This window comes from Urocitellus parryii, chromosome 1 (assembly GCF_045843805.1).
Source record: "Urocitellus parryii isolate mUroPar1 chromosome 1, mUroPar1.hap1, whole genome shotgun sequence".
Lineage (NCBI taxonomy): Eukaryota > Metazoa > Chordata > Mammalia > Rodentia > Sciuridae > Urocitellus > Urocitellus parryii.
Window position 1 is genome coordinate 113,562,591 of NC_135531.1, and position 12,138 is coordinate 113,574,728.

At 34.2% G+C, this 12,138-nt stretch overlaps 1 protein-coding gene across 1 annotated transcript in view; it reads right to left on the bottom strand.

Moving 5' to 3' along the window:
• Srfbp1 (serum response factor binding protein 1) overlaps window positions 1–12,138 on the bottom strand; it is a 69,648-nt gene that overhangs the window by 44,726 nt on the left and 12,784 nt on the right. The window contains exons 2-3 of the mRNA XM_026396195.2: window positions 4,005–4,093; window positions 3,188–3,260 (exon numbers count right to left, since the gene is read on the bottom strand). Coding sequence (XP_026251980.1) covers window positions 3,188–3,260; window positions 4,005–4,093 — 162 coding nt within the window. The remainder of the gene's footprint in view (window positions 1–3,187; window positions 3,261–4,004; window positions 4,094–12,138) is intronic.

Sequence of the window (12,138 nt, forward strand, 5' to 3'; positions counted from 1 at the left end):
ATGGAAGTATAAAAGGAGGTTTTAATAATCAAGCTGAGCACATAAGATTAAAACAAAGGGAAAATAGTTTTAAAATAGAGACGTTAGGCAGCAGGCAGAACAGTCTCACAGAAGAATACACAAGTTCTCAATGTACAAGAATTCTCAACATAGGGAGAAGGAACAGACTCAGAATCTTAAAAAAAAAAAAAGATAAAGGTAACTGTGTAAGCTTAGTTATGAAGAATTAAAGGATCTGAAACATAATTCACATCTTTGGGCCTTTTTTTTTTTTTTTAAAGAAGGTATCATATCATGTCATTAAATTATCTCATCCAATCTTTAGGAGAGTGAGTCTAGATATTTTTCAGGAAATTCCCATCTTACTGATGCAGTAAGGTGGTTAACTCCCATTTGATCCTGGGAGAGTTACTTACTTTTTCTAAGCTTCGAATTCTTATTCTGTAAGAATAGTATAATAATGATATCTAACTCATGAGACAGAGAATGTAAAACACAATGTCATGTTAGACACATAATAAAAGCTTCGTAAATGCTACTTATTGCCTTTATTATTGAATAAGTGACTTCTTACACTGTTTGAAATGTCATTTTATGTTTTAATTTCAGCATCTACTTTTTCAACTAAATAACTTAGGGATTTGTAAGTGTTGATAAGCTAACTTTAGCTCTCAAAGAAAAAGAAACTGTTTCAGATGTCAGTTTTTATGTTGGTAACAAAGTTAAAAGTATGCATAATATTAGGCATCAAAGACTTGGGATTCATACATGATAGTCTATAAAATTAGAACCTATGATTTTATAGCATCATAAAGATCAGGTCATTCATTTTTTTCTTGGCTAGAAAAAACAAACTCCCATTTCTAAAAATATATTGGGTTTTCTTCATGAGGATGTCATCTTGTAACAAAATACCCTGTTATCATAGAAAGCAAGTATAGGACAGTATGTCATGAATAAGACTATAAAAATCTAGCCGTGTATAAGCCAAGAAAAAAATTTCTCTGGAAAAATGAGTAAGCAGAGGTTTTCCTGCAAATTTAATAGAGACTGTGAATTTAATGTTTTGTGACTATTTCTGTGATATTCACATAGAAAAACACTTCCTTAGAAAATTAAGAAGTGCCTTTCAATTAAGAAAAATTCTAAATGTATTTGCTTCTTTTAAAAAGACCAATTTTCTAAATGTACCATTCAGAATGAAATTTGACAAGAAAAGCAAACCTATAGTCTTTCTGGTGCTACTTTTATTCTGCTTTTTATATTTAAATTTAATTCAGTGTTCAGAGAGCATTACAAAATAAGCTGAAGTCAGATTAGCAAACCCAGACCACCCAACCCCCTGCCACAAGCTCAAGGAGTATACATACTATACATTTTATGTCTTTAAAGAACATACTGGCTATGAATTTAGCTTTCTATAGGGTCAACAAGTTCAGAGTGGTCTTACATCTGAGGGCAAAACAGAAAAACAACCTAAGATAGTGACATAAAAACCTTGTAAATAAATGAACTTTTAACACTGGGTGTGATTTCCTCTGCTGATGAAACTTAAGAATAACAAAAAACAAGCTTTACATAAAGATCAAGTAGGACAACTTTCCTTTCTAATAAACTAAATCAAATTAATTATTGAGACTTATAAAAGGGAAGTATTCTAATGATTAATGAGAAATCTTTTGTTCTCAAACTCTTCACACTCTGCATATAAACTTAATATTTATTGTTTTCTACCACAAAATAAAATCATATAGTAGATTAAAAACTGAGTAATTTAGGACTACAAAATGAAAGATACTACAGGGAAAAACTTAGGTAGGCAATATAATTTAGTAGCACCTTGTTTAAGAGAAAGTGGAAGACAGAGCTACTTTATCACATCCTATCTTAGCATTATCCTCAAAGTTAAAAATCTCCAAATATTTTTTTGTTTTAGGAGTACAAAAAAAAGGAAAAAAAAAAAAGGTGTACCAAAAAAAAAAAAAAAAAGGCTGAATGATTCACAAAGTGAAAATAAATAATTAGAAGTCAAATACAGTATCCCCCTGCCCCCAAATGACTACATAAAAGGGAATTATTACTTTGAGAAAGAAAAAAATATATCAAATGAATTACATGAATTTCCTGTAGGGAGTAAGGGGTAAATAATAGAAATAACCACATTCACACTGAAAAATACTTCCAAAACCTGTTTTTATTCAGATTAACTGGATAACTTTATCCTACGCAATACTTTACCATCCTTTTAAAAGGAAGAAAGGGTGAGAAGCTTTGATAATCTAGCTCAATTAAAATACTGTTAGAGAATTCTCTTGCTTTTATCTAACTCAAACTTGGAAGTCATACCAAATTATAACAGTAACATACATACAAAATTACCCTGTAATTAAGATAATTGCTAGTACCAAATGTTGTTTTTTAAGTTCTGCAATAAAACAGTCTCCCAGACATTTAATGGTATGTCATTTGGGAAATGAAAGTTTCTATAAATTAAGAGCATGAAGAAGACCTAAAAATTATTCTAGTGAAGAGTCTGGCTGAAAAAAAAAAAAGGAATCACGTTGGACTAACAGTAATTTTATTTTAAGTTACTACAGAACTGAATAAAATGCTGACAGTACCACATAAAAAATTTATTGAGTTGGCAAAAGGCAAGGCATTATGTCAGCCACCAATATCTCCATCCGCATTCCCAAAGACCATGAACATTTTTTTATATATATTTTTAAATATTTATTATTTATTTATTTATTTTTAGGTAAACACAAGATCTTTATTTTATTTTTATGTGGTGTTGAGGATTGAACCCAGTGCCTCGTGCATGCCAGGCGGGCACGCTACCACTTGAGCCACATCCCCAGCCCAGACCATGAACATTTTAATTCTAGAACTCAATTTAGATTATGTGCTTTAAGTGACACTAAAAATTAAGCCCTCACTCATGAGACATTATTAAGCATACATTAGTTTAGTTTGGTAGTTTTGACTTATATTAATCTAGCACTTTAAAAATTCAGGAAAAAAAACTTAGAAAACACAAGATTAAACATATAATTTTCTAAATGTTCTCACAAACAGACCCATATAAATAAGCCCTGAGGAATATTCAAATAAATTAATACTACACATATAGAAAATGTAGGTTGATAGGAGACACAGAAAAACACTTATATCCACAAGTCCTTACCTTCATGGCATGGATTTCTTCTAGTAATCGCTGTGCCCGTCTTTGGTTTTTTAATAGCGCATCTTCAGTACCCCTGCAAAAAATATAACTTGTAACCAGGGGAAGTATAAATTTTCATGATGTACCATAATGGAAAGTATTTTAATTTCTTTAAGAAAAGCATATTAAATCTCTAAATGACAAACACTCTATCATCTATTCTGCTACCTCTTCTTTCTCCCAACATATACCTGAATATTATAAACAAACTAAAGTATTTAAAACAGGCAAAAGAAGCATTGTCCTTGTGTTACATTAATGTTTGCCCATAAAATACTTTGTAACTAACATTAGTGATACAGAAAATACAAAATAGTCTCTTTTTAAAAAAAATTACATGGTATAACAGTAAGATAATAAATACTTCCAAGAGGAACAAAGGATTCCAAATTACTTAACATTCAAGAAAAAAGTGATATACAATCTTCATAACTACGGTATTTCTAGATTTTTAAAACTTTTTCAACTTCTTAAAATGACTTCTAATAACATAAAACACATAATAACTCTAAAGAATTCCATTCTGAAGTCTAAAAGGAGAATTAAAAAAAAATCAGAAGAATTCATCCTATGTCTTAAGCAAATATGGTCCAAATCACAGAAGGACATGCTGACACAACACATTCTATCTCAGTCATATCTCTACAAATAAAACAGTGATAAATGAGTAAGATATTGAATTATTTCTCTAGGTTTCACCCTCAAGTTTTGTAAACATCAAATAAAAACAAATTTTGACATTTTATTAGGCATAAGATCATCATTTCAAATGACTAACTTTTTTGATTTCAGTCTGCCAACACTCCTGACAAGTTTTCGGATAACCAAAACTCGGATTCTCTTCACTTCTTTTCTCATCTTCACAACCTTTGAGAAATAAAGTAAAAAAATTAAAAAGACCCTTAATCTGGAACAAACATACTTTAAATCTTAATATTATAAACTTTACCACTTTAACCAAATTTTTATCTAATTATATTCAAAGTTTGATAAATTCACATTTCTTCCATAAATAGTGAAGGAATAAATAAACAGTCTAAAAATGTGTGTGAGGGCTTAAGAGAACACAAGGTATGAATTTTTAAGAAGGCAGAATATTCTCAGAAATTACAATTTTAATATCATACTTATATCTTCTAGGGCTTGGAACAAAATAGATCATGAGTTCTCTGAGATCAGAGACTGTCATATTAATCATCTTTATATTCTTGTGGTTTAAAGCAAAACTAGAGAAAATCACATGTGAAATAAGCCAGACTCAGAAAGTGAAGGGTTGAGTATTTTCTCTCATAAAAAGAAACAACAACAACAACAAAAAAGAGATCTCATAAAAGCAGAAGGAAGACCAAAAGAGTAGAGTAAAAGTATTAAGCGGGAGGGAGGGAGGAGGATTACACAGGATAATACTGAGAAATCAAATCTACTAAATTATGAACTGTCCATGTATGAAAATATTGCCATGAATTCCATTTATATAGATATAATTATAATGCACTAATTAAAATCATGATAATAAGAATAAAAATAGAAGGGAGATTAGTAGATTAAACAGATCAGGGAGAGGAAATAGGAGAAGGAAAGGGAAACTATCAGGGGACAAGGCTGATCAAACTATGTGTATGTACAAATATGGCATAATGAATCCCACTACTGGGTATAATTATAATAAACCAATAAAAAAAATTTTAAATATGTAATACATAAAAAAATTAATGGTAGGAAATTGATTTAATAACTTTGAATTAGCAAAAGCAAACATGAAAATAATTTTATTTTAATATTTAGAAGGTATCTTTTGTTCTTATTCTTTAGTAATACATTATTTCAAACATAATTCTAAAAGAAATCCCCTAAACACAAAGGTATGTTTTGAGTAGGAAAATACATACACATAGAGATACATACTTTAAGTCATCCCAATAGAGCATGATAACAGAATGATAGTTCAAAGACATGAAATATTCTAGTCATGAAGAACGTTTTATAATAGTACAATATTCAGTATAGTAGCATGTTATTACTGAGTTTAAGAGTCACATCTATCCAGGGGGGTGGCGTATGCCTGTAATCCCAGCAGCTCAGGAGGCTGAGCAGCAAGAAAACTGGGAGTTCAAAGGCAGCCTCAACATCTTAGTGAGGTCCTTAGCAAGACCCTGTCTCAAAATAAAAAAGAAAAAGGGGATGATGCAGCTCAGTGAAGCACCCTCAGTTAAGCATACCCTAATACAAAAAAAAAAAAAAAGAGAGAGAGACAGAGACAGATACACAGAGAGAGAGAGAGAGTGTGTGTGTGTGTGACACACCCACACATCTTATAATTTCTCCTGAAATGGTCTTCCCTTTTTAAATTTTAGAACTACATAAAATTCAACTCCAGTATAGTCTTTGCTGTGATTCTTTTAATGACTTCTTCAGTTAAGCGATTACGTTCCCATCCCTAGGGTCCTTGTATACTTTATAGGTTCTGTTTATTAAATCATCCATCTCACTGTACTGTCAATATTTGCTCAGACAGATGTCTTTTTTCTAGACTATAAGTTCCCATTAGGCAGAAACCTTGCAATATAATATTTAAATACTGTTTTCTACCCCTTGCAAGAGTGCCTAAAATATTCAACTCCTCAAATTCTTCTTACAAAAATAACAAGATCAACATCACCCTGTTTTTTCAAGGCACTTGAATTTAGCTATGACACCTTTTCTTACTCTTCCAATTAATATCACCCCAGCTTTGGCCCCACTCCTTATCTTTGAAGATAATTGTAACCAACTCACAACTTCTTTCCATACTTTTTTGCCATTATTCCAAGTAACATACCAGATATTTTTCCTATCAGTATCACATCCTCATTTTTTGACCTTTCCTTTTCTCATGACCTAATCTATTCCACCTCAGCCACCTACTTGCATGGCCACTTCCAAAATCACTAATTCAGGTCACAATGTGATCAGAACTTTTGCTATTACTTTGTTTGTTCAACTCCACCTACCAGAACCATCTTGAATTTATTAGTACCACTGGTTCACAAACCCTTAAACTTTCTTTTCAATGATTAATCCTTTTTAATTTTTCTCCTTTATTATCCAATCTAGGTAAATGATCTACATACATTTGTCAATACCTTAAACTTTTGTTTCCCTGGCAAATAAATCTTGAATGAAAACAACATTCTGAGTTCTTCATGACCTCACATACACCATTCTATCTACCACAAATTTATCATAACTAACTTCAAATTGACCTTTATCTTTCCTACATAGGAAAGATACTATCTTTCCTAAGTAGGAAAGATCTCACTGATTTTTTTTTTCTGGTCAGTTCACTATAAAACTATTTTAAATATTTTCTATTTTAAACCTCTCTCCTAAAACCTCTGGTCTCTTTGCTCTCCTCTTTCAGAGAAAATAAACATCATTTGGAAATCATCATCTTTCTATTACTATGAATAAGCACTTACTTACATTACCACTCTCCTTTATTAGTCAAGTTACAATATAAGCCCAAAACATATCTGAGGTTAAACTTTTAGCTACTTCTGGAGACTATCCTCTTCTGTCCTCCTAGAACCTTTATACTAGGGATTATTGATCTACTCTAGCACTGCCATTCTTCTCCTCTCAGTGGATTTATATTCTAATGTTTTTTTTAAAGTTGACTGCATCATTTTCATCAAAAAAGAACTACTGAAGAACTGCCCCTTTAATAAGACAAAGAATTCTCAGTGCCTAGTTCACCAGGACCACCCTTTCTCTAATTGCTAGTAGAGTTAAGCTTCTAGGAAATGTCCAAACTCACCAACTCCATTTCTGAAAGCCACACAAGTTCAGTATGATATTTATTCTCCTCAGTCCGTTTAGGACACTTTCAAAAATCCTAAAATCCAACAGGAATTTTTTAGACTCCATTTCTCTTGAAATCTCAAAAGCATTTAATATTCTTGGCCACTTCCTCCTTCTTTGGAATATTCTCCTCTTGGTTTCCATGACAGAAATCTCTTCTGGTTTTCCTCCTTCCTGTCTAGCCATACCACCTTGGTCTTCTTTGAAGACTTAATCAGTTCTACCTAACTATGAAATGTTAATAACTTCAAGGGACAGTTCTAGACCAATTCTTTTTTTTTCATGCCATTAACATGTGATTCTACGTCTGAATATTGGTTTAATTTGCTACAAAGGTGATGCCAAAATCTTTATCTTCAGATATAATCTCCCCATTTAGCTCCAGACCCAAATGTGCAACTGGCTTGCTTGATACTTCTTTTTTGAGCATTCCCAAATCAGCTGAAATTCACAATGAAGCCCATGTCTTTATCCTTAACTGGATCCTTTCATGGTCTTTCATTATTTCAGAGATAGAAATCTCCCCTGCTTTTTTTTCCGGTACCAGGGATTGAACTCAGGGGCGCTCAACCACTGAGCCATATCCCTAGCCCTATTTTGTATTTTATTTAGAGACAGGGTCTCACTGAGTTACTTAATGACTCCCTTTTACTGAGGATGGCTTTGAACTCATGATCTTCCTGCCTTAGCCTTTCAAGCTGCTGGGATTATAGGCATGTACCATGGAGCCCAGCCAGGAAACCCTTTTAATGATAAACCTAAGGTTCATTATAGGTATCCTTCCCAAACTCTGCACAAAGAATCTACAATTAAGTCCTATTTATTTTATCTCCTAATGATCTTCCAAATTGTACCACCTTTTTGGTTTTTTCCATATTTGGCCTCTTGGCAATCTTATCTGAGTTACTGTACACCAATTCTTGCCCTTCTCCGGTCACTTATACATAATGTAGCCAGAATAAAATTAATTAACATAGATATGTCACACTTGAAATTCTCTTCAGTAGTTTCCAATTGATCTTAGCATGGACATAAGGGTATTCTTTTAGTTCCTTGTCCACATCATGCTCACATTACCACAAAGCTTTTACATCTACCCTTTCCTCAAGAGGAGGAAAGATCTCTTTCTAGATTAGTTTAACATCTGTTTATCATGATCTGTCCTAACATGTCATTTTTGAGGGCACTTTTCTGGCTCCCCTGAGAGGGTAAAAAATTCCCTATAACAGAACTTAGGAATACCCAGACCCCTAGAACTTATCATGACCCTTAATATTTTTCTTTTAATCTTATTATGTTTAATGTGTCTTCACCTCTCAGGTTATATATTCCATGAAAGTCAAGTATCTGGTTTAATTCAACAATGCATCTTAATACTTAAAATAGCGTGTGGCATATAATGTATGTTCAATAATATTTATTAAATAAAATACTCATCTGTCATTTACTGTTTCAAATACAAAATATATTAAAAGAACACAGTGTTAATCAGGCTTGCTTTCCCCTAAATATATGTGGGAAATGTTTTTTTCAAAGTTAGATCTATTTAGTTAAAAAAAAATCACATTTTACATAAATGAAAAGCATTTTAGACAAGGTTTAAATGAATCAGAGAAATGCTGCATTTCCTAAGGTGAACTACAAGAGTTTTTAATATTCTTTTTAAAAAATGTCATCTATAAAATAAATTAATAAGTGATAGTTATGTGTTAAAACATAGTAAAAAATGTTTCAAACTGCTGAATTTTGGAGGTGGTTAAGATGATGATATATCGTTTACTAACTACTGTTAACCAAACTCAGAAAACTGCAGTTGCAGAGTTGATCCTTGGTTACATTCCAGTCATGGGAAAGCTAGTCTCCAATTTTAAAATTCCAATTTAAGAAGTACTATGTTTGTCATTTCTAGATAAGGAAATTCTAAAAGCAATGAGAATGCTTAATATACGTAGTTTCATGCCAATACATCACAAAAAAATGTTTCCTAACCTCACTTTCTCAGTACTTGTATACTTGTAGAGAAATTTGCAAAGTTTAGTGTATAAGAAATAAGTATATTTACTTTATATAAAAAATGGAATCAAAGTTATTTCTTTCACAAGTGCCCACTCCAAATGCAGCTTTACTTTAGCAAAACTGATGAGTAATGGCCTTTTGAGTTAGGCTTTTAAAGCTTGCCAATTTATTTATCACCCAGGAACTATGAAGTTGGTTGACAGAACCCAGAAGTCAGCAGGCAGGCCTAGAACACCCAACCATGCCAGAAGGCCAGTACACTGCTTAAAAGCAGCACACTTGGCAAATTCTCTAGCCAAAAGCAAGCAGAGGTATCTGTTAGAATGATGAAAAAAATTATGGTGTTGTTTGGAAAGGAAAAAGGAATAAAATGAGCAAGGAGAAAATAGAGACATAGTGATGGAAGTGAAATATGCTGTAAAGAAAAAAAACAAAATCAAAGAAAAATGAAAGGTATTTAGAGAGAGACAAGGAAGAAAAAACCTGTAGGCTATCACCAAGACTGATAAATTGCACTGAGGAATGTCCAACAACAAGAGCATGCACTTTAGATAATCTATCAGATCAGAAGAAAATTACTTAAAACTTTCATTACAGAATGTACATTGCTAATGACGATATAGCACTTGGAACTTACGCATATAGATGCCCTGAGAGTTAACCTGGTAAAACCTAAAATTAGGGTAGCCTGGATCAATTTTTGGTTAAACAGTACAAAAATATGATCATAAACAAAGTGGAAACTTAATATGCCTGCTGGGAAATGACCACATGAGCAGAATAAAAAATCAATTAATCCAAGATGGCGGGCCAGAGGGAGGCAGTCGCTCCATGACCTGGGTCTCAACTAGTGGGAATACTACTGCTCTGAGAGTGATAGAGGACCCCTACACAGCTGCTCTCGCGCAGAAATCACCAGTGCTGTGCCCCCATGCAGGGCTCCAGATCTCAGCATTACAGCATGACTTAGGCTACAACGTCCACCTCCCGACTATTAGCCCACATAGGGCTGGCAAGGGCCTTAGCAGGATCACTGCATCAGCACCTGCACAGAACTCCCAGAGGCTGCTCCACTCCCTCACAGGACACACAGCCCCTACCCACTCACAGGAACGTTGCCACTCCCCTGTGGACCCCCATCTACAAACGTGGGACTCCTCTGGTTGCCTCCATCTTGTAATTCGGCAGCTCCTGCCATATTCCCCTATTGTATGGTAGTAGTCTGCCTGCACCTGGGGACATCCTACAAGCTCTGAAGATAGCCCAAAGCAGTAACACTGCACACAACAAAGCTCATGTCTGAACACACTGGACAATGCCATCAACTGACTCCCCACATCCAAACTGATACCCTGGCACTGGAAATGGCTCACCTCCATCTTTGGTCACCTTCCTCACCATCTTTGGTGGGGGCAGCTCCCAAGTTGAAACTCCAGCTGGCCAGGTTTCCAAATCCCCCTCTTCCCAAATACCCAGCACAGTGACTGCCCAAAACAAAACAGCTCTCGGTGGGACTGGTGCATAGTGCTACCAGGGTGCCACCCACGAGAGCCAGGTGAGAGAGGTCCTTTAATTGGGAACTAGCAAGGGAAAGGGAGAGGGTGCAACAGTTTGGAGGTAAGAGAGATACCAGGAACTGGGAAATATTCAGGCAAGATAAGGAGATAAGACTGGGCACTCAAGTCATATGAGCAGACCCAAAAAGTGACACTTGAGGTGCAGTCTCCCTACAGGGACTGGCAGGTGCTACACCTTACTTCCAGGTGCCCTGCACCAGGACTAATCTTCCCACCCTTGTTACCTTTACTAACCTTGAGGGTAGAGATAACAATAGACAATACACCTATTGGATAAGAAGGGAAGCAGGACAGATACTGATCTCCAATGCAAACAGTAACAATCCTGTTTTCTTCCTTTGAAATTTTTTTCCTTCTCTTTTTCTTCTCCCCTCTATTTTCCCTCCATCACATCTCCAACATAGGTGAAACCAAGTACTTTGCATGAATTAGGATTTGAGGACTGGGACATCTGAATAGCATATTATAGTTGTGTTGTATATGCTGTTTTTTTTTTCCTCTTCTTTCATTTTCCCTCTAATTTTTACTATTTTAACATCTTTTATTTCTTATTACATATATGTGTTTGTTTTATTTACTCTACTGTCTTCCAACATACTTGTCTACTCAAAATTACATCCTGTCTATTCTCCTGCTACTAACTCTCTTCATTAGATTTCTCTTTCACACTTCCTAAGATATACTAACTCTATATCTCACATCCTGCCTCCTCAGCATATCATCCTATACCTCACTCCCAGATATTATCCACCTTCAGAAACTGTAAACCCTTTTACAAACCTACTGATTATATTATAGATAATAATCAAATTCAACATTTCTGTACACTGTGACCAAATTGTAAATGTCTAAATAGCAATGAATTGTTTATAGGTGGCAATTGTTTATATTGGATCTGTTAACATTGTCCTTCCCCACAAAAGAGAGGTATTGGAACCCTACAGGAGCACTATAAGCCTATAGGGTAAAAATGATAATGCCTTGGATCCACAGCACTAGAAGGAAAGACATATGAGCAACATGAAAAGACAAGTGAAGAAAGTGCCCCAAACAAATCAAGATACCACATTATTAGAATCCATGGTTATCACAGCAAAAGAGATGATAGAGGAGTTCAGGATGTACATGATTAAAATGTTCTGTGAATTAAAGGATGATATAAGAGAGCAAATACAGGCAGCAAAAAATCATTTCAACAAAGAGCAACATAAACAAATACAAGAAGCAAAAGATTACTTCAGTAGGGAGATAGAGGTTCTTAAACAAACAAAAAATAAAAATCCTTGAAATGAAAGAAACAATTGAAGGCATCACCAATAGAGTAGACCACTCAGAAGACAGGACCTCAGACAATGAAGACAAAATATATAATCTTGAAAAGAATGTAGACCACACAGTGAAAACGGTAAAAAAAACCATGAGCAGAACATTCAAGAAATATGGGATAGCATAAAAAGACCACATTTAAGAGTTACTGGA